The sequence below is a fragment of the Primulina huaijiensis genome, chromosome 3 (assembly GCF_012295235.1).
Source record: "Primulina huaijiensis isolate GDHJ02 chromosome 3, ASM1229523v2, whole genome shotgun sequence".
Lineage (NCBI taxonomy): Eukaryota > Viridiplantae > Streptophyta > Magnoliopsida > Lamiales > Gesneriaceae > Primulina > Primulina huaijiensis.
Genome location: NC_133308.1, coordinates 4,960,835 through 4,988,241, shown reverse-complemented (window position 1 = coordinate 4,988,241; position 27,407 = coordinate 4,960,835). Strand labels below are relative to the sequence as shown.

At 35.7% G+C, this 27,407-nt stretch overlaps 4 protein-coding genes and 2 long non-coding RNA genes across 6 annotated transcripts; 2 read left to right on the top strand and 4 right to left on the bottom strand.

Moving 5' to 3' along the window:
- The first annotated feature begins 995 nt into the window (after window positions 1-995).
- LOC140973276 (protein CDI-like) lies at window positions 996-2,325 on the top strand. The gene is made up of 2 exons (XM_073435957.1): window positions 996-1,212; window positions 1,299-2,325. Exon 2 carries the CDS (start codon window positions 1,323-1,325, stop codon window positions 2,139-2,141), a length of 819 nt encoding a protein of 272 aa, XP_073292058.1. The 5' UTR covers window positions 996-1,212; window positions 1,299-1,322; the 3' UTR covers window positions 2,142-2,325.
- LOC140973277 (uncharacterized) lies at window positions 2,203-3,141 on the bottom strand. The gene is made up of 2 exons (XR_012174609.1): window positions 2,943-3,141; window positions 2,203-2,834 (listed from the first exon to the last, which is right to left on the bottom strand). It is a non-coding gene; the product is annotated as an uncharacterized lncRNA (long non-coding RNA).
- A 406-nt stretch (window positions 3,142-3,547) lies between these two features.
- Window positions 3,548-4,097, bottom strand: LOC140973278 (uncharacterized). The gene is made up of 2 exons (XR_012174610.1): window positions 4,042-4,097; window positions 3,548-3,959 (listed from the first exon to the last, which is right to left on the bottom strand). It is a non-coding gene; the product is annotated as an uncharacterized lncRNA (long non-coding RNA).
- Window positions 4,098-4,979: 882 nt separating this feature from the next.
- Window positions 4,980-8,238, bottom strand: LOC140973275 (D-glycerate 3-kinase, chloroplastic-like). The gene is made up of 12 exons (XM_073435956.1): window positions 7,971-8,238; window positions 7,043-7,374; window positions 6,785-6,864; window positions 6,646-6,697; window positions 6,535-6,576; window positions 6,380-6,458; window positions 6,262-6,293; window positions 6,119-6,187; window positions 5,760-5,834; window positions 5,560-5,676; window positions 5,430-5,480; window positions 4,980-5,339 (listed from the first exon to the last, which is right to left on the bottom strand). The coding sequence occupies exons 1-12, from the start codon at window positions 8,179-8,181 to the stop codon at window positions 5,196-5,198; spliced, it is 1,284 nt and encodes a 427-aa protein (XP_073292057.1). The 5' UTR covers window positions 8,182-8,238; the 3' UTR covers window positions 4,980-5,195.
- Window positions 8,239-12,911: 4,673 nt separating this feature from the next.
- On the top strand, window positions 12,912-18,822 carry LOC140973274 (katanin p60 ATPase-containing subunit A1). Its single transcript, XM_073435955.1, has 7 exons — window positions 12,912-13,228; window positions 13,600-14,074; window positions 15,916-16,113; window positions 17,024-17,268; window positions 17,677-17,835; window positions 17,971-18,058; window positions 18,405-18,822. The coding sequence occupies exons 1-7, from the start codon at window positions 13,107-13,109 to the stop codon at window positions 18,684-18,686; spliced, it is 1,569 nt and encodes a 522-aa protein (XP_073292056.1). The 5' UTR covers window positions 12,912-13,106; the 3' UTR covers window positions 18,687-18,822.
- A 7,092-nt stretch (window positions 18,823-25,914) lies between these two features.
- LOC140972128 (molybdate transporter 1-like) lies at window positions 25,915-27,407 on the bottom strand. Its single transcript, XM_073434595.1, has one exon. The coding sequence runs from the start codon at window positions 27,396-27,398 to the stop codon at window positions 26,004-26,006; it is 1,395 nt and encodes a 464-aa protein (XP_073290696.1). The 5' UTR covers window positions 27,399-27,407; the 3' UTR covers window positions 25,915-26,003.

Sequence of the window (27,407 nt, the reverse complement as noted above, 5' to 3'; positions counted from 1 at the left end):
TCATGGTCCACCATCCCTACTCCCTAGGAGAACTAGAAAAGGCCAACTTCGGGCAAGTACGCAGGAGCATGGTAATATTTTTTTAGATGCCTGCGATGCTAAATCATATTTGCCAAATCTTTATTAGACTACGAGGATGACAATCGTAAAATTGTGTAAGTATTTTATATTTCTCTCAATATTTCCGCGAAATGTTCCGAATTACATGTAAAAGTTTTAGAAATAAATATAGCGAGTGAGATATCATTTCTATACGGTTGAAGCTCCTAAATTTCGACCAAAATTTCAAAAAATGAAATGAAATGAAATTTGGACGTAGCCGTGTTAACAAAGAAAATGACATTTTATTATTAAAAAAAAAAGAAAAGAAAAAGACATTTGAGGTAGAATTTGGAAGAGGAACGAGCTGTAATTTGGTACGCGGGCCGTCTCTATTATAATCTGGGTACGTTGTTGTGTGTAAGCGATTTGAGATAGTTCACGATTTTTTCGAGTCAACTCGGATAAAAATTGATTTATATTCGAGTTTATCAAATTCGAGTCGAACTCGAACATATTTCAACTTTTTTTGATTGTTTAATTGTTTGCGAGTCGCTCGCGAGCTTTAGTATTTATTAATATAATATAATTATATATTATATAAATAAAATATGAGTTTTTAGAATAATTATTTTCGAGCAATGATTTAACTAGTTCGCTGACATGTTCGAATCTTTCAAGCCGAACTCGAACTCGAGCTTTAATTCAAAACGAATTCGAGTCAAAAGTTTTAAAATTTTCGAACTTCAAATCGAGCTAATGGATCAAAAGTTTTAAAATTTTCGAACTTCTAATCGAGCTAAAGATTAGTGAAAAGTAATGGTGCAAACGAACCCAACTGAATATGACGAAAAATTGAATGCTTGAATTGGGCTCGCTAGCTAATGGATCATATTTGGATATCCGGCAGACAAAATCGTTTCCAAATTTGTATGTTTTGATTTTATTATTACCCCGCTAATTCTAGATCACTCAAGCACCGACAGCCATTCATCCCTCAATTCTGCCTCTAAAATTATTCCACTCAATCACGGCCTTATTGGCGATACCCGGACGCTTATTATTTTTCTATAAAAGTAAATAAATCTTGGATCCTTTGTCTTCCATTCAAGAAATTTAAAGTTTCTCTTTTTTCCACATTCCGTCATTGCTCTTCCTAGATCTGCCGTACGGGTACGTTTTGCTTTTATATGCTTAGATAGTGGAAGAAATAGCTTGATCTTGTTCGTTTCGTGGATTTATTTTGTGGGTTCTTGTAGATTTGAAGTTCTTGGCTGAGAATTATGTCAGGGTGCGCATATTTGCATTCAAATGGTAGCGTAGAGGGGAAAATTTCTGATGTTTTCTTGAAGGATTTGAGCAATGGTAATGCAAAATTGGTAAATGAGATTGATAAAAATGGAAAGGATTTCAAGATATTCGTAGGATATGATCAAAGGGAGGATCTTGCTTATGAGGTATGCCGCTATTCTTTGTTGAAGAGAGCCTCAATCCCAGTTGAGATTTTTCCCATTAAGCAATCTGAAATACGGCAAAAAGGTGTCTACTGGCGTGAGAGGGGTAAATTAGAGAGCACTGAATTCTCATTTTCCAGATTCTTGACCCCATATCTAGCCAATTATCAAGGATGGGCTATGTTTGTGGATTGTGATTTCTTGTACTTGGCTGATATTAAGGAATTATTTGATTTGGTAGATGATAAATACGCTGTGATGTGTGTGAAACACGACTATACTCCTAAAGAGACTACGAAAATGGATGGTGCGATGCAAACCGTGTACCCGAGGAAGAATTGGTCATCCATGGTGTTGTACAATTGCGGTCACCCAAAGAATCGAGTTTTAACCCCAGAAGTGGTGAACAAGGAGAGTGGCGCATTCCTCCATAGGTTTCAATGGTTGGAGGATGATGAGATTGGGGAGATCTCTTTTGTATGGAATTTCTTGGTGGGGCATAATAAGGTTGTAGAGGGCGATCCGAACACGTCCCCAAAGGCAATACATTATACACTCGGGGGGCCATGGTTTGAGCAATGGAAGGATTGTGAGTTCGGGGATCTGTGGTTTAAGGAAATGGAGGAGTATCAGAAGAACGTGTCCTAGTCATATTATGTGGTGGTTGGTGACCTTTGTTTGCTCGTTTTTTGATCTGGAGGAGTATCTCTTTAGCATGTGTTGTAGTATTAATATCTGATTTGTATTTGTCCCTTCACAGCTGCGGCGTTGGGGATTGTAATATTGTATTTGCTTTTGTTAATATTCGAGGAAATAAGATCATTCAGTGTTTCAGTTGGTTGTAGTACATGGTACTTGTTTAGTTCATATTAGAATTAGTAGTTAATTAGCTAACTGTTTGCACAGAAAATCGTTATGGCGTGTTTGGCACGTAATCATATCAAATTTGTGATTAATCCGACTCTTTCAATCAAGCGTTGTAGATACCGATTTGGTTTTAACTCTCTCTGTCAGCCACAAAGCTACAAATTTAATTGAGGAATATGATAAAAATTGCAGGGGAAACTGATGAACCACGTCTAATTTAATTATGTTGTTATGAATTGGGATAATAGTTTTACGACAAAAATTGAAAAAACAGAATAAATTTGCTAAATTTTGAAGGAAACAAATGAAATTCTACTGGAAATATGGATATCATTAAGCTAAAATTGAGAGAGAGTTTTGAGGTAGTTTTTTTTATGAAAATTGTTCAGCGCTTCAGTCCGTTTTTGTTCCGTTATTCCGAGCGGTTTGGCCATTTTTCCACGATCATCTATCATGGATAATGGGTCAATCTTTCTCAATCGTTCATGCAGCTTTCTTCTCAAACCAACCGAATTTCTACTGGGCTTTGATGATTGACGATCTTTAATAATTTATGGCCTTTGTGTATAATTGAGATTTAACTGCTGATGTTTTTTGCAATATTTAGGTCCAACAAATGTTGACGTAGCAATTTGGCACAATGGCCAATGTGGCTATATTTGAACCAAATTACCGCTATGTATCCAACAAATCAGGTCCTTCTATGCGATCTTTGTGTCCCAAGATTTTTGCTTATGTCTGGAGATGGAGAACTTGTTTGTATTTATTATCACGCGATTTCATTTAAGAGTAGGTCTCTTGTGAGACGGTCTCACGAATCTTTATCTGTGAGACAGGTCATTCCTACCGATATTCACAATAAAAAGTAGTACTCTTAGCATAAAAATTAATATTTTTTTCATGGATGACCCAAATAAGAGATCTGCCTCAGAAAATACGACCCGTGAGACCGTCTCAAACAAGTTTTTGCCTTCATTTTAAATATACTATGTATCTAATTAGCTTGATCTCGCTTCTTTTAAAGAGAATCAATCGTCTTGTTTGTTTGATGTGGCTTGTTCAATAACAAATACCGCTGCTGAATGAGGAGAGCCACTTGAGTATTTGACTTGAGTATGTATTGATTTGTAAGCTTTGTTTGCAAGAATTTCTAGTGATCTTCCATCCTATAGCACAATTCTTTCCAACAAACAAGCTGATCTTCCTCTGGCTGCCAAAACCATGTTTGCTTCTTGGTATGTCTTCTGTCTTATCTGACTATAAAAACTAACTCATGCTCGATGAATCCCTGAAGTTTCTACCTTGGTGGAAGTTTTCAACCCTATCATTGATCCTTCTTATAGTTACATTTCTTTGGTCACTGAGACGAGCGACTTATTGTTTCCTTTATCATCTTTGAGGTCTAGTTCCTTGCATCTAAACCGCAAAGTAGCACCCCCTTCCGAGTATTATAAGATCAAATCTTTGCCAAGAGGTGACACAAATCGGAATGCCTGAGTTGATCGATTGAAAAAGTTTGATGGTGGTATGTGGCGCAAACAAGGCCTCTGTCAATAAATCCAACTGTCCACAGTTGACACTACTTTTATCGTGAATCTTCTGTCAGAATTTTTCTCAAAAATCATGTTTCTATGTATATATGAACATGATAATCGATATGCGGAAGCGGATCGAGCATTACCTCCAGTCATCGAGAATTTGTAAGTTTTCTGATTTCCTTCCGGTTGAAACCTTCTAAGCACTCCACCCTCACGATAGATGTTGTATATTTCTTATGAGGTGTGTATGATTAAAAATAATGACACTTTCCCTTTGTAATAAGATATTGTACATTCTCGATTTCCGATTTGAAAAAAGAAACTTGACAGAGGGGAAAATGCCAAGTTACATTTAAATAAAAGGAGGCAGCATTTTGGGAAGTAAACAAAATGTCCGAACATGACACCATGGTAAATATTATAGGACTCTCAAATTTAATTAAATAGTAGTGAATCGTGCCACACACTATGCGTGTGTTTCATAAAATCAAGAGTGAATCGTGCCACACACGATGCGTGTGTTTCGTAAAATCAAGAATGTAGTAGTTTTTTTTCAAAAACAATTAAAATAAAAATAATAAATTTTAAAATTGAAATGATGATAGAGAAAATAAAATAAGGAAAAATGTTATTATAATATAGTAAAACTATGTATTAATTTGATTATATGAAAAATGTTTTAGTCAAATTTAAAATTATACCATGATTTCATATAATTAGTATATGATGCTCTTGTATTATATATAGTAATATGCAAGTAAAAATAAAGTTGTTCATTATGACTAAAAGTAAATTTTATAGCTTATAAATTTGTCATGTTCATCTCAAATTAAACTATTTTAATTCTGAGTTTGGCATATGAGTCATCTAAGGTTTTTTTCTAAACATAAAACAGAATAAAGAAGCTAAAACACTAAATTCTTGGGACTTTGAGAGAGAGTAGAAAGTCGATATTGGTAGAGAAAGAGAACTGCAATTGTTTTACTTTCTTATTACTTAGAAAAAGAAAAAAATGAAAATTATTTAAATTGTCATACATTACTAATTGTACATTCTCTAGAAAAATGAACTTAAACAAATAAAACAATAGAGATCAATATGGTGCTTATAACTCTATGTTTATGTTTTTATATATAAAAAAATAATGTATCACATTAAACTGGTATTACTTAGATCTTTGACTAAATTTTTTTTTAAGATCATATTTGATGTGGTTTAACACGCAATGCACGTGAACTTTCTTAGTCTCCCTAATTATACATAATTACAGGATTCATTTCACCTGAATGCTTCTGAGTTAATTTCCAAGGATGGGATTTCTGCCTTCATCGATTTCAACGACTAGCATGTGGTTCAGATCAGCACCTTTAGGCCCTTCCAAGTAAAGGGTAGGAAGATACGCCTTGTATGCTGGTAAGTATCTTGAAACAAAGTCCATAACCTGTGTGACAAGGAGGAATTTTTTTTTTTTTTTATTTCGTCGTAAAACTATAAAATATGCTGGTTTCAAGGGTAGAGACATTTTACCTACCTCTTCATCAGACATCCCTGGCTTTCCATCATTCCTCATCGCGATCTCTGCCTGTGTATCACCCCCACCAAACTGGTTATGGATCATGAAATTTTCTTAAAGCTTAAAAACAAGGACATGCAAGAACAACCTGCAATCGCCACTGATAAACATAAACGGGGTCGTTAATCTTGATTATTATCCAGGACTTGATGAACTTGTCCCATGCATCATAGTAAGCTTCTAAGTTTTTGTTAACAATCTCCAGCTGCAAGTTTTAAATTCAATAGTGATGTCAAGTAACGAGTTCTACTGAGAAGGTAAACAAGTTTTAAAAGTTGGGTCTCATACCTGAGGGTCAACTGATTTCACGACTTCAACTGGATCAGGCTTAAAACCGAGCATCCAACCCTCGAATAACACAACCTATTGACCAAGTAAAGTATTACGATAATAAGAATGAACTAGAATCAGAAGGCAATAGTTTAATCCATAACCAAACAAGTGTACAACAATTCAAGAAATTTTATATTTGAAGCCACTGAATGTGTTTTCATTGTAAACCTCCAATAACATTTTAACTAGTCTTAAAATAAAGGACAGAAAAAAACTTTGATCTTATCCAAAAAAAACAAAGGGCACCAAGAACTTTTCCAAATTTTACAATGATGTCAATAGCTTGGATATTAGTATGCCGGATGGCCATCTACCGTTAGAGGGCCCTCCACCTCTGGCCATGTAGCAGGATCAGCTCTGTCACCTTTTCCATTAAATGCATGCTGTACATAAATACAAAATTAGCGAATTCACATTCCAGACACCAAGATCAAGAACTTTGGTCACAAATGTCAACCTTGTTATATCGAGGAATCTTAATCTTTTTACCTGAAAATCAAGAACAAAGTTTTTACACCATGCTTGAAAAAATGATTAAAACATGGAAGATGGAAAAATAAGTAGTTACAACTAGCCTTCTTTAGTCAAACTTCCTAGGGCAGTCAGGGTCTCAACGGACAATTGAAGATCATGGCTTCCAGCATTCCCACGAAACTAAGCCAATATGAAGATTTCTTCGTTATTGAGCAACAATAGTAACTCCAAAATCACCAAATTTAGTTAAAACTACCTCAAGAAGTCCATTGCCAGGATTACTTTCCCTTAACTTGGCCTAGAAAGATATAGGAAACCATTAAAAATTTATCGGTTTGCACAAGGGTTGGCAATTAATTAATTTTACCTGTTCATTTGCCGTCAGGTAAAAATCATCAATGGATATAGTTGCAGACTTCCTGAGATTTAATTTGCCAGCTTTTTAGCATCTTTTTTTAGATGTCAACATGATTTTTCGAAAACATTGCCATTTTTCTATATTCTACCTCCCATTAAGCTGGAAAAGAAAATCCAGGGCAAAGACAAGGGTGGTTTTTCCACAACCTTGTGGGGCACTGAAACCAATCTGCAACAAAAATAAAGAAACATAAAGGGTGTTTATATGCCCACAGAAAATAAACACAATTTTCTCATTGAAAATACAAATTAGCAAATTTAGTGTTTCTAGCTCCCACACCTTGCCCCAAAGAAAACAAAAGAAGGTTCTGACCCTTAAATATCATCAAGAAGAACATTAAATGTACCACTAAAGGTGGGATTTGATCTTCTTCTTTGAACAATGAACTGTGATGGGAAATTTCTTGTATGCACCACAAGAAGACAGGTATGTAGTAATGGTATATTCGAATTTTCTGAGGCTCTGTTAAATACATTTCATTTAATTCAAACAATCTACAGAGCTGGGATCCATATAATATCCAATTGTCTATGGATTCGGCAATATTCTCCGAGGTTATGCCGATTTTTTCTAAAAGGGGACCTGTACATATAAATTCAAAAAGCTCCCTGACCGAGGAGACTTTTGCTGGCGTTGCAGGAAACACGGCGTGCAATGGGCCTGACTTTCTTCCACTGCCTTCATAAGCATGAAGAAAATAATGAAACAATGGCACATATTCCATGGGCAAAATACATATATATAAAAAATGAGTAGAAGAAAGAAAGAGACAGTGAGAAAGAAATAAAGAAATGATACAAAGAATGAATAAATTAATGAAAGAATACAACAGCATCATCTATTATGATTACAACCTTATATATCTCTGTACCAAGAGATATGCCTCGCAGTTCATCAATGGATAGGCATAGTAAAGCCTAGTTTAACCGTATTTTAGGAAGACCAGGAAGTTTAGTTAAGGTCATCTTCCGTAACCAACACAAAATAATTCACCTCACTAATGCATTCACACCCACAGAAATTACTAGACAGATACTAGTTTAATGACTTTTTAGCTTTGTTCTTTGGGCGATGCGAAATAAAGAATCAAAGAGCACATTTAGAACCGAGCTCTTTATGTTTAGTAACGCTGTTAAATCCATTTAGTAAACAAAAAAAGGGCAAAAACACAAACACTTCATCAACAACCAATACAATAGTTTCCAAACTGTTCAAAGTCATACAAATCAACCATCTCAAAATGATAGCATCTCTTTTGTTTTTCCCCGGATTACCGTACGAATTTGGAAGGCCAAAAACCTTAGCGGACGGCATGGAATTCAAATTGCGTCGATCCTCAGCCTCAGATACAGCAACAACCGACGGAAATGGGCCGCAACTGGGAAGTTTTCTGCAGTTATAATTCCAACAGGCGCCATTACTGATACAACCACTTAGGACCGGACAAGTTCTGGTTTGCGGGGATAGTACGTTAAAAGCCGCCATTGTAGTAACCACCAGAAAAGCGAAGCCTTTATACACTAAGGATCTTCAGCGCGTCATCCGATAAATGTGAATGTGAAATTACTAAAAAGGTCTTGTCCTTTTAGGATTTTGGGTCGTTTCAAATGGGTGGTTGCCGGGAGAGACGTAAAATAGCCACTTGCTCTGTTTTGTATAACAAACTTGTCAAATTTATTTATTTATTTATTTATTATTATTAATTTTTTAAAAAACAAAACTATGGTATTTTAAATTATTTTTTTCCCAAAAAAATATTATAACTTTTTTGATTTAAAAAGAAAAAAGTTGATTGAGACTATCAACTTATTTTTTTAATCTTTTTTAATATTTATATTATATAGAAAAATATAATCTAATCTTAATGTTTGGATATCTTATCAAAAGACATAAAAATCTCTTTTTTCATTGGTGTCTTTTTTTTATAACGATGAATTAGAAAAACAGTTGTAATTTGATAGTGACTATTTAAAATGTACGTTTTAAAAACAACCATGGCTTGAAAAACAGAAATGGACATGAGAAGGAGCTAGGAATTTTCCCCCAAAATTCTTCTGATTCTCAAGTTTGCAAAATATGGGTGGAAATGGACTCGGGACTTTATTCATGCAAGTTAAGATAGTTATGAGATTTTTCTTTATTTTTATAAAGAATAGGTCTATTGTGAGACGGTCTCACGAATCTTTATTTGTCAGACGGATCAACCCTACCGATATTCACAATAAAAAATAATACTCTTAGCATAAAAAGTAATACTTTTTTCATGAATGACCAAAATAAGTGATCCGTCACACAAAATATGACCCGTGAGACCGTCTCACACAAATTTTTTTCTTCTTATAAATTCATTGTAGTTTACATTTGATATAATTTTTATGATGCAACTGAACATATCGGATGTAATACCCTCAAATTTTATATATATATATATGATTTCAAATTTAAATACTGGCAAGTAAATGAAATTAATTGTAGTAGAAGAACTGTAATTTTCATGACGCCTGGACCACTTACTAGGAAACCAATTATTTTAATATATATTTGATGCTTTTAATAAAAATTTAAATTTATGTGTTGCATGTGTTTTTATGCTTTTGAACGTTTAAATAATGTGTTGTATGTGTTGCACGAGAAAAAAAAAATCTTATATAAGGAGTATTTATAAGTTTTTTCGAATATGAGATATGATACAAATGACAAAAGAAATCGATATTAGTCAAATATGAAAATCGGTTATAAATATAAAGTGTATGTGCAAAAATTTGTCTGAGATGATCTCACGAGTCGTATTTTGTGAGACGAATCTATTATTTGGGTCATCCATGAAAAAGTATTACTTTTTATGCTAAGAGTATTACTTTTTACTGTGAATATCGGTAGGGCTGACCGTCTCACAGATAAAGATTCTTGAGAACGTCTCACAAGGGACATACTCTAAAGTATGAGCCTAAAAATAAGTTATAATGAGAATACTATTTTTGGATTTTTTAAGGTTTAATTGATCATGTACACGATATGAAGTCATATGAATGATTATCACAATTACATTATATGTCGTCTACGAATATGATGCATGTTTGAAGATTGAATATACGATGATGTCCTAAGCATTCCAACCCGTTTACCTTTTTTCTTTTATTCAAGGGAAGATCAAGATTTACCACAAAAAATATGTTCTTTCAGGTTAGAGATTGGTTTTCGTTTATTTAAAATAATGATTTCTCAGTTATTTTAATTATTTATATTATATAATCTGAGAATTTAAATAATATTTTCTTAACTATTTCATTAATTCATTTATTCAATTTTGTATAGACAAAAACTTGTGTGATACGGTCTCACGGGTCGTATTTTGTGAGATGGATCTCATATTTGGGTCATCCATGAAAAAGTATTACTTTTTATGTTAAATGTATTACTTTTTATTTTGAATATCGGTAGGATTGACATGTCTCACAGATAAAGATTCGTGAGACCGTCTCACAAGAGACATACTCTTTTGTGTATTGAGATTAAATTAAGAAAATGTTATCATTGTGTTATCAAAATCTCAAATATAATTTAACTATTGCATTTTTTTTTACCACTTTGTTAATTTGATAGTTCTTAGAATTATTATGTGTGCTTAATTTAAAATTAATATATTAAACTTCCACTTTAAATTTTTTGGATAAAACTTTAAAACCAGCGAATTTCAATCTCAGTACTTTCCTAATTACCGATATTTATGTTGGATGATTATATAAAGATTTGCACTGGATAATTATCAAGAATTGTTGGAAATTATGTTTAAGAAATTCGAAAGGTTCAACTAGATCAATTGTACAAATTTCGAAGAGTAGGTCTTTTGTGAGACGGTCTCACGAATCTTTATCTGTGAGACGGATCAACCCTATCGATATTCACAGTAAAAAATAATACTTTTAGCATAAAAAATAATAATTTTTCATGGATGACCCAAATAAGATATCTGTCTCACAAAATACGGCCCGTGAGATCGTCTCACACAAGCTTTTACAAATTTCGAAAATAGTGTGTATATAAAGTGTATGGATAAATTATTATTAGACAAAAAGATAAGAATGAGGTGATATAGAATTTTTCGAAATATTGATATATATATAATCATATAGATATATATATCAAGATAAATGAATACAAGATGGAGAAATTTAAGTGTCAAGATTCAAGATTGACTCATCAAAGCACATGAAAATTACAATTTTTAAGTGGTCCAGGGGTCATGAAAATTACAGGTTTGGTTTATATTAAGCTACTTGGTGATGGTTGAACAATGTCGATGTCTGTACGCTTAGTTCCGGGCATGATAAAAGCATTTGTAATTTTTCATGCCATTTAAGTTGGTTATTATTTTAGAATTTTAGTTTTGATATAGTTTTATCGGCCATATTTAATTTTTATTATTCATCATGATATGTTAGATTTATTATGCATTTTGACGCATTATTTTTTAGTAACAATTTTTTTTATAAAAATTTATAATTAGCATCTTTTAATGTAAAATCTTGATTACACCCCTGGAAATAGTTTAGAAAAGCAAGAAGTAATATATTCAGTCCCTGAGTCGCCGGCCGGGTTATCAGGGCGACCTTGAAACTGTTAACTCTCTTATATTATTGAATGGCTCCTGGAATGAATCCCTACTGCATAAGGTTATACCTTCCTATAAGGTACATGATGTCTTGGCGCTCCCAATAGCACAAGGGTCGACTAAGGACTCGAGACACTGGTTTCACGATGCAAAAGAGAAGTATTTGGTGAGAGATGGGTATAAACTCGACATCGGCCGGTTCTATAAACCTCCCATTCACAGCTCGGTTTTCCAATAAAAAAAAGTGGTGGAAATTTCTCAGGTCAATGTCGATGTCGTCTAATGTCCGTATTTTTTGGTGGCGAGCTATCTCAAATATCATTCCGACACAAGCGAATCTGATGGCGCACCATGTTCCTGTCTCGGGTTCCTGTCAATTATGCCACCATCATATGGACTCCACTTGCCATGCTCTCTTTTGGTGTCCGGTGGCAAAAGGAAGTTGGAAGGCTTCGGTGTTCATGACGACTCTAAAGCAATTTCAATGTTTGGACCTTATTGATATTTTCTTGCGGATGAAATACGTGCTTAATAAAACCAATCTTGAGACCTTTGTGATGAGAACATGGGCTGTTTGGCAAGCCAGAATTCGTCTTCTACATGACAAGAGCTTCAGGACAGATCGATTGGATGTTGACTGGAGTGAAACGTTGCTTCGAGATCACCAGTCAGCTCAAGAATCACTGAATACAGGCAACAAGCAAAACCTTATAATTCCATTTGCACGTTGGAAGAGACCGCAGATGGATCAACGGTGATTGGAAGTGCATGCTACGGTTAATGAGGCTACTGATAATTACTCAATCAGTGGGATAGTGCGAGACCACGAGGGACACATGCTGATAGCCTTTTGGAGAAAAATTTCCAAGCCATTATCGGTGGTCCATGGGGAATTGGTGGCTATTCGAGAAGGATTACGGGTGATCCAAGAACGCTTAATTGAAGATACATGAGATCACAACTGATTCTCTTCTGGCGGTGCAAGCAGTCGCCAACCCAGCTGAGGATTTCATTTATACAGGTGCAATTGCATTGGATATCAAGAGGTTCTTGGACGGACAACATAATATCAATCTGAGTCATGTTCGTCGATCGGAGAATGTTGTTGCACACAACCTTGCTTTTTTTGATATTTCTTTTCAATCCCCTTTTGTTTGGGGTCCTGAGAATTTTCTTTTTTGGTTGGTAGACCTTGTAATGAACGATCTTACTTCTTCATGATAAAGTTACAAGACCGTAAAAAAATATATATATGAATTTAAGCTTTTATCTATTGTTTTATTGTTAACAATATAATAAAAAATATATATATTTTAAATCCATCCATACGTAAATCTAAAAGTTAATTTACGATTTTGGTTACAGTTTTAACTGCTTTTATTTAGTTTAAGTTTCATTTCTAATTTCTCAGTTCCAGTAATTTGATTCTGATTTTATTTTAGGATGAAACCGAAAAATAGTTATAGTAATGATTTTATAATAACAACTTTGAATTCATTAGCAGTTGAAAATTGAAAAGGTTCATTCAAGTGATCGGGTCAAACATACGCAATCAACCGGAATACCACCCGACCCGTTTTTAAAAGTTCTCCCTCAATTGGCCAATTCACAATAATCCATCGCCCGACGTCGTGTCTTCCCGAGGCTCCAGCACCCACCCACCGAAAATGCAAGCAAAAAAAATCCGTGAATTCTCCTGCTGTTGAAATTGGATCTCATTTCCCACCTTTTGAATTCCTGGGAATTTCCCTGCTAATATGAAACTCTGAATTCCTGCACAAAATTTGAAAGTTTGAAAATGGCAGGCTCGTCTTTGGTGGTGTTGCAAGATCATGTCAAGTTGGCCAGAGATTATGCAGTGGAAGGACATTATGATACTTCCATCATCTTCTTCGATGGTGCTATTGCTCAGATCAACAAGTAAAATCTTTCCTTTATTTTTGGACTGAGTTATTATTATTTTTTATGTACAAATGTGATGATAAGCTTTTTGGATCGTCGTGTTTTACTCTATTTGATTAAATAATGAAAATGAGTGGGGATGAATAATGCATTTTGACTAGGGAATGCTAGTAGTTCATATGTTATGATGATTATTGGAGGGCTGGAATTATTGTATTTCTGCAGAAGTTATTTTGTGAGCTGACGCAATCGATAAGGGAGGCAAACAATTTATTTATTTATTTTTATAAAAATTTAAGTTTATTTTATCGAAATAGTTCATCTGATTGAGATCTCGGGTAAAATTCCGTTGTTCGTTCCTCCTCCTCCATCCTCTTCAATCTTCTCAGGCATTTAAATACAGTTGACGATTCTTTGCTTCGTACCAAATGGATGAATGTAAAGAAAGCAATTTTAGAAGAAATAGAGGTCGTGAAGCAATTAGATGCTGAGAAAAGGTCTTTCAAGGAGGTTCCCGTGGGTAGGCGACCTAATTCGCCACCCATTTCAACCAAGTCATCGTTCGTATATCAACCATTGGATGAGTACCCATCGTCATCTGGTAACCCAATGGATGACCCTGATGTGTGGAGGCCTCCTAGTCGGGACCCTACGGGTAGAAGATCTGCAAGAGGTGGTCAAGTAGGCATCAGAAAGTCTCCACAAGATGGTGCTTGGGCTCGTGGAGCTTCCACAAGAACAGGAACAAATGGAAGAGGAGGAAAGACAGGCGTTTCTAGTAAGGTCAATACGGGAGTTAGAGCATCGACAACTGGAAAGAAAGCTTCTGCGAAATCCACCACCTCTGGGAAGCCAGATTCTGCAGTAAGTTATTATTCTATTTATTGCAGTTTGTTTAATTTAGTTTTTCTTCTTGCTCGTAAAGTTGTGTTTTTTGTTGTACAGGCTACTTAACAATGCTCTAGTTTAGAAGAAAATACATTTGAAATTGATTATTTACTTCCTTTGTGATCTCTGCAAGTATAAGTGACTAGAGAGACTAATTTCCTATTGATTTAAGTATGACTGGTGATTAATGGGACACCAGAATGTAGAAAGGGAAACACTCCAACTAGCACTCATATCTTCTGAGTAAGAATTGATTTTGTTGCTTATTAACGTTGGTTTTTTGGAAAAATGTAGACCTACGACATGAGGGGTGCGTTTGGTAGATATGTAACGGGAGGATTGTTTCATAATGCTACATTATCCTGTGTTGGGTTGCAAAATTGTTAGCCTGGTGCTAAATATTAATAAAAAAGTAGAATTAGAGAGGATAAGTGGGATGAATGACCAAATACCCTCAAACCAATTTTTCAATGCTTTCCTAATTATCCACATCTATGGTGGCTGTGGCAATGGTTGTGGCAGGGGGGATCTGCAGCAGCGGAGAAGATGAAAGGTGTAACATGTGTGATGTGAAAGGCACAAAAATATCGGTTTTGGAAGCAGGTCTAGTGGTGGGAATTATTTTAATGTCCCAGTTCTCTATTCAAATTAAAATCTAACTAGATTCTAGACATCACTGCAATTTCAGTGGTTTTCATCCTGTTGTAACTTTATCCCATGCTTTCCCGAATCTTCGCACTTAACCAATTTTCTTGACTAGAAATCTTAATCCCTTATTTAGTACTTCATACTCAAATTTTGCAACATAGATCTCAACATTTTCAGATTCCCCGTATCTCAGTTTCACATATTTTTGGGGCTGGCAGAAGACATAAAACCTATGTGCAGTGAGTGTCTCACTGTTCAAAGTATGACTTTCAGTGAAAGTTTCGGAAAAGAGGAAAAACTGAAGATAAGAGTTTATAAAAATTGCGTAACAAAAATCGGAGAGGAGAAGAAGGTGGAAACATATTAAAAGGAATGGAGAAAAAGCGATCACAGAAAATGAATAATGTTTATGCATGTGTTAGAATGGAAGGAGAGCGAAACAAAGATATTGTGGGTAAATGGATACTTAAAAAAAGTAATTAGTTTTACAAGGGCAATGTTGTCAACTTACATGAAAGTGTAAATTTAGTTTCATATCCAATCAACTAATTATTATGCTGTTTTTATCATACAAAGTTATATCATCTATAACTACGTTTGTAATCACCCTATCATCCCCTTAGCCAGGTCAGTTTCTAATTGCATTTACTTGTGACATGGCAGTATTGTTTGGGGGGGTTCTATACTTGGTTGGCTTGATGAGATACTCAAGCCAATCCAGTATGGAAGTCGAGTTTGAACAGTCGTTTGATACTTCTATATTAGAATATTCAAATGTCAGAAAACAGATTTCATATTCAAAACTAATGTTATTGGCACTATATGTTTTCGAAATTTATATTTGTTGAGAGGTTGTCATACCATCTGTTTATTTTAATGTTCCCACTTCTCGGTTGATACTTCTTTTGTTCTATTTTTTCTTTGGCCATTCTTGCCTTGAATACCTTAAAGTTATTACTACTTGGAGAAAGTTCACGGGTCATGTTCAGTTTTCCTCAGCTCTAAGCGTAACTCAGTAAGTTTTTCAGAAATGTCCTCACATTCAGCATGCTGTAATCGAGGGGATTGAAAACCATTCTTGGGATCTTGATTATTGATCTTATTTGCTTTCAATATTTTTATACTTTTAGCTGAAAGATTTTGTTTCCAATCTCACTTGTGATTGTTAGAATGGTGACTCTGAGGATGGAAAACCCAAAAAGGTGCAATATGAAGGGCCTGACTCTGACTTGGCCGCTATGCTTGAAAGGGATGTCTTGGATTCTAGTCCAGGTGTTAGGTGGGACGATGTTGCTGGGCTGAGTGAAGCAAAAAGGCTTTTAGAGGAAGCTGTGGTTCTTCCACTCTGGATGCCTGAATATTTCCAGGTATTAGAAATTGGATAGAAATTGATTCTTTTCTACGATTTTTATTTCCTATAACCTCATAAATAGGCAGTTTTAAAGCTGAAGGTTTCGGTTTTGAAATCGGGGGTTTCGGTTCTAGTGGAAGGTAGAACTTGAATCAAACTGCTTGAGTATGGTTTTGCTTTCTATTCCTGATGGTTTTGATTCCAATTTGGTTACAGTCGGATAAATCTAAATCTTTAAATTTAATGGTTAAGAAAAAAATAACTTATGGTTTGCGAAGTAATCAAACTAGTTAATTTAATTTTAACAGTTTTACGAAAAAATGTTATGAATATTTTATTATTTGTTTAAAAAAATACAAATAGGGGTTGTCTGTGTGCTCCGTGACCTTCAAATTTAAGATGAATTTATAATTCAGCTTAGGGTTCCACACAATTTTTGTTTTAGATTTGGTTCTGATTTCATATTTCTAGGAAACGGAAACAAACCTTGAGTATCGGTTCTGTTTCCGGTTTTGGAATGGTTCGATTTTGGTTTGGCAAGATGGTTCAAGGGATCTGTGGTCACTGGTCGGGTCTACGCGGCAAATCCATTCTTAAACTTCTATTTTTCGTTATTGTACATGTTTAGTTCTGTCCTCTACTGAAATCTGTGACATTCACAATACACTTTAGTGGTATAGATGGATGGATTCTGAAAGTGCTTGGTATCCGCCTTTTATTCTTTGCTTTATTAAAGTTCCATATCAAGGTATAAAGCTTTGACTTTTGTTTTTGTGTGAACTGTGATTGAACTTGTCAATATAGTGGACCGGTGTTGACGAGATGCTGTTTTGTGTACTCTTTAAAATCAGGGTTTGTTTATCAAATATGAGAATATTTCATGCATGGGCTTATTTAGTTCAACCTTAAAATATCTTTGCTTGCAGGGAATTAGGAGGCCGTGGAAAGGTGTACTCATGTTTGGCCCTCCTGGTACTGGGAAGACACTGCTTGCCAAAGCAGTTGCAACTGAGTGTGGCACTACATTTTTCAACGTTTCCTCTGCTACCCTGGCTTCGAAATGGCGTGGAGAAAGTGAGAGAATGGTCCGTTGCTTGTTTGATCTTGCACGGGCTTATGCTCCAAGTACAATTTTCATAGATGAGATTGATTCTCTTTGCAATGCTCGAGGGTAAGATTTTGAACTCTGTTACTTATACCATGAGTGCGGCCCTTACTATGAGATTCTTCTAGGTAAACTGACCCTCTCAGTATGGTTATTGAACATCGTGTGAGTTGTCTGTCAGAATGTATGCTACATTTGAAGGAAGATGATTATCTCTTCCCTGTAACCCACCAAATTATGCATTTCAGTTCATATTGTCTGTGTAGCTTGTGATTCTATAAAATAACTATCCATTTCCTAACGCGGCCTTGATAATGAAACTGGAAACTGGTGAAGTGACATTTTAATTGTGATTTCCATGCTTTCAAACTTTGAACTCTATTTTTTTTGGCATGCTTCTGGAGAAATCTCTGCTGTCATACTTGACATCTAGTTTGAACTCTTCATGATATGTGGGCAGTTTCAATCTTTCAGGGCTTCGGGAGAACATGAATCATCCAGAAGGGTGAAATCTGAACTTCTAGTTCAGGTAGACGGTGTCAATGCTTCTTCCACCAATGAAGACGGTACTCGCAAAATTGTGATGGTTTTAGCAGCTACAAATTTCCCTTGGGATATAGATGAGGCCTTGAGGTTGTATTTTACTTTATTCTCTCTTTTTTGTCCGGCAGGATTTATCATTGTTGTCCAAAATTGATGGAAGTGTGGTTTAAAAACATTCTAAATAGGAGTGGTCACTTTGTCTGATTCATCTATATATATATGCAGGAGGCGACTGGAAAAACGAATATACATCCCGCTCCCGAATTTTGAGTCTCGCAAGGAGCTGATACGCATCAATTTGAAAACTGTTGAGGTAATATCTTAAGGATGTTTGTTGTCTCCCGTTAATTTTTACCCTGAGATAACAAACCTCACTGCAAAGCGGCATCGATTCACTGGACGCTATCTCGAACTGTATTCCCATCTACCAATGCTATATATTTTTAATACGACCCGAAACATTATCATTATTGAGCTTATTTGTTAATCTTACTTTGTTACACCTTTAAGACACATCATCGCGTACAAAAACGTTAAAAAGCTATACATTACTTCAGAAATTTGTCCTGAAATTTCTAATACAAGTACATAGATTCTTCATTTGACCAGTTAGCTATATTCCACTCGTGGACTTCTATGAGTTGGGTTTTCACTACCAGGTAGCTGCAGATGTGGATATTGATGAAGTGGCTCGTAAGACTGAAGGATACAGTGGAGACGATCTAACTAATGTTTGTCGGGACGCTTCATTGAATGGCATGAGACGCAAAATAGCTGGAAAGACAAGAGATGAGATCAAGAACATGTCCAAAGACGAGATATCAAATGATCCTGTTGCCATGTGTGACTTCATGGAAGCCATAGCCAAAGTCCAACCGAGTGTTTCTGCTGCTGATATTGAAAAGCACGAAAAGTGGTTTTCTGAATTCGGATCGGCATAGCTCATTCAACTAGTACTCATGGGCGTACCAGCAGGGTTCAACTTACTAGGCTGTTGTCTTAATGTTTTGTGGGGGTTCCTTTTGGTTTGTTTCCTCCAACGTTTTCTTGTTTGGCAGTAAAACATTGGACATAACATATATATATATATATATATATATATAAAATAGATGATCTTGCGATCAATGAAGATCGGTCGAAATACCAAGATACACTTTATCTATCTGAAATTTATTGATATTTAATTAACTGAAATTAATAAATTGTATAAAATATAAGTTGAAATGTTATTAGAGAACCATGACCTCTAAAAGATAAATTATTCAAGGAAATTATATTTTTAGCAAGTAATACTCAGTGATCGACAGAATTTAGCATTGCACTAATTTCTTGACACTGTCATTGCATTTCAATAGTCTACTTATTTACATGTCAACATGCATAATTTGGAATAGTAGTACAATAATGTCTAGCAATGCACAATAAAATGGATAAGTTCAAAAACATCACCAAATTCCCATCTAACAAGTTCAGAATATTTAGTAGCTTGTGAATAATAAATAAATAAATAAATGTGATTAGCAAAAAAAAAATGAAATTGTTAGAACTTGGGCAAAATCATGTGTTATAGCCTATGTATGACACATCAAATTACACAATACAACAGAAGATCACACATAACTTTGTAACACAATAATTAATTCTTAAATAAGATGGATGCACTACACACTTATCGCCTTCGGAAATTGAGTGCCCTGATGAAGAATCCGAACCCAAGACCGAAAAGAACTGCAAATCCAACAACCATGGCTGCAGCAATGATAAAATAATCGTGTCTGACCTAAGTAACTAGCAGCAAAATCTCTAACTGATTGTTTCGCGTTGAGCTGATCTGTTACATCTCCTAATTGCGAAGCAAATAATCCATACATGATCCATGCCACAGGACATGCCCAGTGGCACCATCTCCACCACCCCGGTGTGCTCTGTGGCATACAATGCAAAAAAAGATGGAAAGAAAAGAGAAGAAACCTGTCAGTAGTTCTTGCAAATTCCTGGCACATTTACATGCATGCTTCTAAGGGTGCACACGAGTTGTCTCGAACTCAAACTGTTTAATACTTGACCTCGAATATTTAGCTATCAAGCCCAGCTCAAGTTAAGTTGAACATACAAGTTCAAGCTCGAACTCAACCCACAAGTGCAAGTCCAGCCAGCTTGACTGAAACCGAACTTCAAATTTGATTGTTCAATAGGCCATAAGCTAATTTATAAAATATACTTTTTGTATTTTCAACAATATTTTTGCTGCATAAAATAGTGAATTTCCCTTGGAGTTTTATATAATTATTTTTCAAAACAACAGAATTCAGAATGCAACAGCAACTGGAGAAATATTTAAAAACTTTAAATAAATGTATGACTTGTCTATGACCACGAGTTTGACCTTTCTTAAAGAAATAGCAGCCTTGAGCTATCTCGAGCTCAGTCTGGCTTTGACCAAACCCAAGCGCACTTGCACACCTCATTGTGCATGCATGATTTGTTCGCAAATTAAGACCTATCTGAACTTACTGGTCCTGTGTTAGTCCCACTTGCGGTAATTTGAGATAATAAAACCCCAAAATAAAGAATAAACTGGACACCGAGATTTACGTGGAAAACCCCTAAAAATTATTAGGGTAAAAACCACGGACAAGATGGAAAGAATTTCCACTATAATATTTTGTGGTGTACAACTCATTCACTGTGTTTCCAAACAGAACACACACTCTCTTAATACAGGAGAACAAACACCTCACAAATATTATAGAATGTTATAAGATGAGAGAAAACTCGAAGAAGGGATGATTTCAGAATGAAGGGGGAGCTCTATTTATAGAGCCCCTTGTCCGTGTGAAGACGCATATAAAACGCGTCTTCTGAAAAATTCCGCGAAATTTCCTTCTGCGGATTGCCAACCCACGTTTTTTTTATTTTCTTTGACTGGTCCCCCCTCCCACTTTTGCCGACATCCTGGAATTAAATATCCAGGAAAGAGGTTCCATATGGAGTAAAATGTGAAGGATATGATGCAGGAAATGTGTTGATTTGAAGTCAAACCACTGCCATAGAAGATGAAGTACAGCTGAGTGAAGAACATGAAAAAATATATACCAAAGTATTTTGTTGCAGTACAATCAAATCTGATCATTGAATAGACAGCGGTTCCGTAGATGACAATTTGAAGAAAAGTGTGTGGAATTTCAATGGAAGCCTGTGATATTGAAATCAAAAGAAAATATGTAAATTCTTTGGTACTGCATGGTATAACACATGGATGAACGTACTCTATAATTTACTCAAGCACCACGAAGATAGGAAAATAACATTTTACAAAAAGTGGAGGTGAAATTTGAGTTTTTTTTTTGTTTTTTTATGTAACGAAATGGATCTCTTTTCTTTTTTGAAAAGATTTACTTGGTTAGGTTGTCTCGGTGCATTTTGGGACGAAAGAATACCGTCATTGTAATTATAGCCATTACTATGAGCTAAATGGAGATCCAAGTCATATCATCAGTGAAATCCTGAAAGAAACAAGCACAAGAAAATAAAGAAATAGTAAATAAGTCTGACTCAGAGCCTCGTCTTTCTCAATTTTAACAGCCAACAGTTGTACATCAGTTGACATATTTCTTTTGCTGTGACATCCGCAGTGGTTCCTGTCAATTACCTTGACTTGGTGGACTTAATTGCATCTATCATTTTGACTTTAATATTCTCCAGGAGATAACAGAGGGGGATGGCAAACCCTGGAGACTGAGCTTCCTTCTTCATGTAGGTGAGAATCTTGAATATAATGTCTGAACAAGTTGACATTCATTCTTGGGGCAATTGTTGTCATGACCAATAACTTTTCTGTGGTGACTTTGTCAAATGCAACGACTTTGCCATGGAAAGTCTTTTCAAAATTCAGAATCTGAATAGGCATCGATCAAATTCCCTTGATTGAACCTCGCCCTGGAGCTCAGCTCGTCGAAGATCTTGGGGGTATCTCGAGGCAAAGGTAGAAGCTTCACGTCTACGACATGAGCTGGACTTCAGGGGGACTTGTGACACCCCGGGATTAACTCAGCTCACCCTCAGCACGACCCATCGGTCCATTCATCACTGGAGTTCGCTGGGGAGATCATCCTCACAGGCCTGACCAACCTCACTCACGCACACCCATTTTCCAACATCTGGCTGAGCTACCGGATGACCTTATATCAGACCTCAAGCCATGTGCCTAATTTATTAACCTTTTCAGTGATCTGACGTCCCTAGCTGATCTCTCTCATTGATAACTAAAATTTCTTGTCACAACAAAGCTCGTATAACTAGAAAAGGCCACGTAGTGGCAACCCTATATCTAATTAGATTAAGGGACCACCTGGGTATGATTTGATCTTGTCCGAGATCTTCGAAATCAAGAGTCCTATAAAGAAAGAAGTTTAACAAGGAAAGAAGTCTTTAACAGCTTTAGGCCCTCTTATAATGAGTGTTGTTTGTGAGCAATATCGAACATGGTACTTACAGGAGAAAGGTTACCATGTTCGATATATCAATTGAAAATTCAGTCGTTATTGCTCACAAACAACACTCATTATATTTCCCGTTTCTCATACTTAACTTGAGCGTCGAAAGATATACGCCCGAAACATTTTCGGGCCCTTTCTAACATTACTGCTCGTGATTTCAGGCCATCCTTAGGTGCTGAATCATCTCCCAGCTCATCATTGCATCTGTGAAGAGAGGTATCCCGTTTTTCAGGAATATCATATAGATTAAGGAGTAGGTCTTTTGTGACGAATCTTTATCGAGACTTGTCAATCATACCGATATTCACAATAAAAAGTAATACTTTTAGCATAAAAAATAATATTTTTTCATGGATAACTCAAATAAGAGATCCGTATCACAAATACAATCCGTGAGACAATCTCACACAAATTTTTACCTAAATTTAAGAATGTAAGTGATGTACATGCGAGTACAAAATTTGGAGTGCATTTGACATATATAATAAATTTAGGAGATTTCTTTTATTTTTCAAACTTTGTTTGATAAATGTTTAATGTCCTAGTGAATCTTTCGACTTCAATCAACTCTCTAACATATTCATGTCGGCAAGACACACAACAAGAGGTATTAAAGATGACTTCGATTTTCTATAGAATACCAAATNATGTGTGTGTGTGTGTGTGTGTGTGTGTGTGTGTGTGTGTGTGAATTCTAATTTGTGATTTCCTCTTCATTCTAAGCACATCATTTCGAAATACACAGACTTAAATTCATTTCTTCCAAAATGTCTCAATACTCCAATAGTTCTAGATCAAGGTCTAACTCTCCAAGTAAAAACAAAGTTGAAGTTGATAGCCAAAATTATCATCTAGATAGAGAACTATGTTATTGATGCTTCAAAAAAGTTGAAAAACACATGAAGCATATCAAAGTAGTAATAAGACGGCGAAGAAGAAGGTTCACCCAAAGAAATAATGATGTCGGGAACACGAGACTCGTCAATGATTATTTATTCACGAACCCAGTATATCATTTTCCAGAAAAAATATTTCTAAGACGATTTCGAATGCAAAGAGATTATTACTTCATACCGTGAATTCACTTGAGAATCGTTCATCGTATTTTCAATAGAGGGACGATTCTGCAAGAAGAAAACACTTGTCACTACTACAAAAATTAATGCCTATGATTCGTCAATTGGTTTATGCAGTCCCTGCCAACCATCTTGACGAGTACCTACATTTGGGTGAATCAACTATCATTAAGTGTCTTTTCAAGTTCTGCGAGTATGTGGTTGAACTATTTGATGATTCATACTTGAGAAGACCGAATGCTGATGATCTTGAGTGTCTTCTTCAAATGAATGACTAGAAGCATAACTTACTTACATGTCAGACAACCTTGATTTTATGCACTTGAATGGAAAAATTGTCCAGTTTTTTGGAAAGACCAATAATCGTGCTTGAAGCGATCGTGTCTCAAGCTCGTTATTGGTATAGATAAAATTAAAACATATTATTTTACAATGCATTATTTTTAACAACATAATTTGTTATGATCAAACACTTACCACTATGCTAAAAAATATAGTTGTTAGGCAAGACGCAACTTGATGGGACCACTCACCGTCGAGGCCTCCTTTAATTGTGGGGTGATTAAAGGAGGACAAGGCGAGAGAGCTGCGTAAAAAAGTGATCGAGACCTCCAACTNATAAAAAATAATATTTTTTCATGGATAACTCAAATAAGAGATCCGTATCACAAATACAATCCGTGAGACAATCTCACACAAATTTTTACCTAAATTTAAGAATGTAAGTGATGTACATGCGAGTACAAAATTTGGAGTGCATTTGACATATATAATAAATTTAGGAGATTTCTTTTATTTTTCAAACTTTGTTTGATAAATGTTTAATGTCCTAGTGAATCTTTCGACTTCAATCAACTCTCTAACATATTCATGTCGGCAAGACACACAACAAGAGGTATTAAAGATGACTTCGATTTTCTATAGAATACCAAATAAAATGTGAATTTTGTTTTTTCCAGTTTCATTTATGTTTACTAAATCAATATTTTTAAATGATTTTGTAAATCATCGTAACTAAATTAAATATTTTAAAATATATTAATATAAACATAGTATATAACTAAATCAAATCTCTAAAAGAAAGTATTTTATATATACATGCAACATTTAATATGCACATGTGTTGTATGTACGTGCCTCGATCGCTATTACTATTCATTAATGTTAAATCCACTTTACTAACTAATTATTTTATGGTGGTGAAGTTTTTATTAATATATATATATGTGTGTGTGAATTCTAATTTATGATTTCCAATTCTTCATTCTAAGCACGTCATTTCGAAATACACATACTTAAATTCATTTCCTACAAAATGTCTCAATACTCCAGTAGTTCTAGATCAAGGTCTAGCTCTACAAGTAGAAACAAATTCGAAGTTGAAGTTGATAGCCAAAGTTATTATCCAGATAGAGAACTAACGTTATTGATACTTCGAAAAAATGGAAAAATACATGAAGCATATCAAAGTAGTAACGAGATATGGCGAAGAAGAAGGTTCACCCAAAAAAATAATGATGTCGGGAACACGAGGCTTGTCAATGATTATTTATTCACAAACCCAGTGTATCCAAAAAAAAAAAAAATTTTAAGACGATTTCGAATGCAAAGAGATTATTACTTCATACTGTGAATTCACTTGAGAATTGTTCATCGTAATTTCAATAGAGGGACGATTCTGCAAGAAGAGAGCACTTGTCACTACTACAAAAATTAACGACTATGATTCGTCAATTGGCTTATGCAGTCCCTGTCAACCATCTTGACGAGTACCTACATTTGGGTGAATCAACTGCCATTAAGTGTCTTTTCAAGTTCTACGAGTATGTGGTTGAACTATTTGGTGATCCATACTTGAGAAGACCGAATGCTGATGATCTTCAGTGTCTTCTTCAAAAGAATGACTAGAGGCATAACTTACTTGACATGTCAGACAACCTTGATTTTATGCACTAGAATGGAAAAATTGTCCAGTTTCTTGGAAAGACCAATTTACAAGAATTCATGAGTCGCCAACAATCGTGCTTGAAGAGATCGTATCTCAAGTTCGTTATTGGTATAGAAAAAATTAAAACATATTATTTTACAATGCATTATTTTTAACAACATAATTTTTTATGATCAAACACTTACCACTATGCTAAAAAATATAGTTGTTAGCCAAGACGAAACTTGATGGGGCCACTCACCGTCGAGGCCTCCTTTAATTGTGGGGCGATTAAAGGAGGACAAGGCGAGCGAGCCGCATAAAAAAGCGATTGAGACCTCCAACANTATAACCAACCCTAAAAAAATAATTAAAAATAATAACCAACCCTAAAAAAACTCAATTGTATATATAGTGTATTTAAAAAATTGGAATTCAATTAACATTCTCCTTGATTTATGTAAAGTCTAAAATTTTAAATTTTTGTTTTTGAAAAATCATATTTTGTCAAATTCTGTTTATAAAATGTATTTATTTTTAAAAATTCTCTGGCTCTTATTTTAAAGGAGTAAAAGTTAATTTTAGCCATATGAAAGATAAATAAAAATGCCAAACAAAGTTTATTTTATTTCTTGAACAAAACAATAAACGAAAGATGGCATAACAATTAAGTTATGCACTCAAAACACAACACAAGAAAATTACAAGACAAAGGTGTAACTTATAATGCAAACCACGTACAATTCATTCATTCTTCTATGGATTCTCATTATGCCAAAATGTGGCACAAGACTGACCCTTGTCCCATTTTCTCAACCTGAGGAGGAAATGCGCAACCATCCCACAGAGGAATCCAAGTGCAGCACTCGATCCCACGAGCGAAACCGCCGTGCAAACAAGCATCACAAACGCCGCTTCCTTCGTGTTCATATCCCTCGAACAAATGGCTAGCTCGATACCGGCAAACAACAGGAGGACCCCTAAAACTCCAACAGGGAATTGATCCAAAATCTTGACCAGAGAACTGCCTAAGACCAATCCCAAAACGAACTTAGCCACACCAAGTAATGCCACACATCCCCCACTCCTCCCACCAAACTTGTACTGCCCGGCTAGCCCTCCGGCCCCGTGACAGCTTGGCATGGCACCAAACCAGCATCCGACCAAGTTCATCAACCCTACGGTCGTCGACACGGATGTTGCAGTGACGTCCTTCTCGGGGAACAGATCAGTCGACAACTTGCAGACTGCAATGACGGAGTTAAGGACTGATAAAGGGAGTTGGGGGATTGTCCCTTTGATGAATCCTTCCTTCCATGAATGCTTGGATATCTTGACAACTTCTATGGAAGACGGCCCGAATCTGAAGCCTTTAATTGCTTTAGGCCCTCTTATAATAGCCAAAATTACACCCAACACGAAGATAATGAATGCAGAAGGAAGTGAAGCTATGGTTTTTCGCAATTTTCTCCTCCAATTGCCCTTTCTGCTCGTATCATTCATTTCACAATCATCATTTTCGTCACCGGCACCATTAACGATTATGATGAAACAAGCACAAATGATAGCCAAAATCAATCCATCCAGCCCCAACCAGTGCCTATCCCCTGCAGATTTCGACTTCGCAAAATTCTGCACAGATCTAATGTACTTAACAGCGGTCATAGCAAACGATAAACCTTGTGCCAACTGAATTCCCCTTACGACAGGTAAGGGAATCAGCTTATACACAAGCCTCATCAGACCTGTCACGCCCAACACGAAAAGAATACCCCCCGTGCAAATCCCGGCCGCCATGACCTCCGGAATCCCGAAACCAGGATTCGAAATGGCTACCGCGGCTATTGATTTCATGGGCTGGACAGGCATCGGGACACCGTAGATTGCACCGGTGACAAAGTTGTACACACCGGTGAATATCAAGGTTGTTCCGAGATCAAGATTCTTGGCCAGAGTTAAGGCCAAAATAATAGGGATGAACGTCCCCAAGTCCCCCATTGCGCCGTTCAGTTCAGCCCATTTGGACTTAAAAATCAGGTTTTCCTTCACCTTTTGCACTACATGCAGTTGGCTGGGAATGGGAATTAATCCACCACTTCTCGGCGGAGTCACGGCGGGGTCTTGAGATGGGTTTTGGAATTGCGGCTCCATTGTTGTGAG

Excerpts from the sequence above, each read along its gene's own strand:
- LOC140973276 (XM_073435957.1), top strand. The coding sequence starts at position 1,323 with ATGTCAGGGTGCGCATATTTGCATTCAAATGGTAGCGTAGAGGGGAAA.
- LOC140972128 (XM_073434595.1), bottom strand. The coding sequence starts at position 27,398 with ATGGAGCCGCAATTCCAAAACCCATCTCAAGACCCCGCCGTGACTCCG.
- LOC140973275 (XM_073435956.1), bottom strand. The coding sequence starts at position 8,181 with ATGGCGGCTTTTAACGTACTATCCCCGCAAACCAGAACTTGTCCGGTC. Across the intron at positions 6,698-6,784 it reads CTTTTCCAGCTTAATGGGAG|GAAGTCTGCAACTATATCCA; the intron begins GTAGAATATAGA and ends ATTAAATCTCAG. Across the intron at positions 6,188-6,261 it reads AGATTCCTCGATATAACAAG|CATGCATTTAATGGAAAAGG; the intron begins GTTGACATTTGT and ends ATTTATGTACAG.
- LOC140973274 (XM_073435955.1), top strand. The coding sequence starts at position 13,107 with ATGGCAGGCTCGTCTTTGGTGGTGTTGCAAGATCATGTCAAGTTGGCC. Across the intron at positions 13,229-13,599 it reads GCTATTGCTCAGATCAACAA|GCATTTAAATACAGTTGACG; the intron begins GTAAAATCTTTC and ends CAATCTTCTCAG. Across the intron at positions 18,059-18,404 it reads TCAATTTGAAAACTGTTGAG|GTAGCTGCAGATGTGGATAT; the intron begins GTAATATCTTAA and ends TTTCACTACCAG.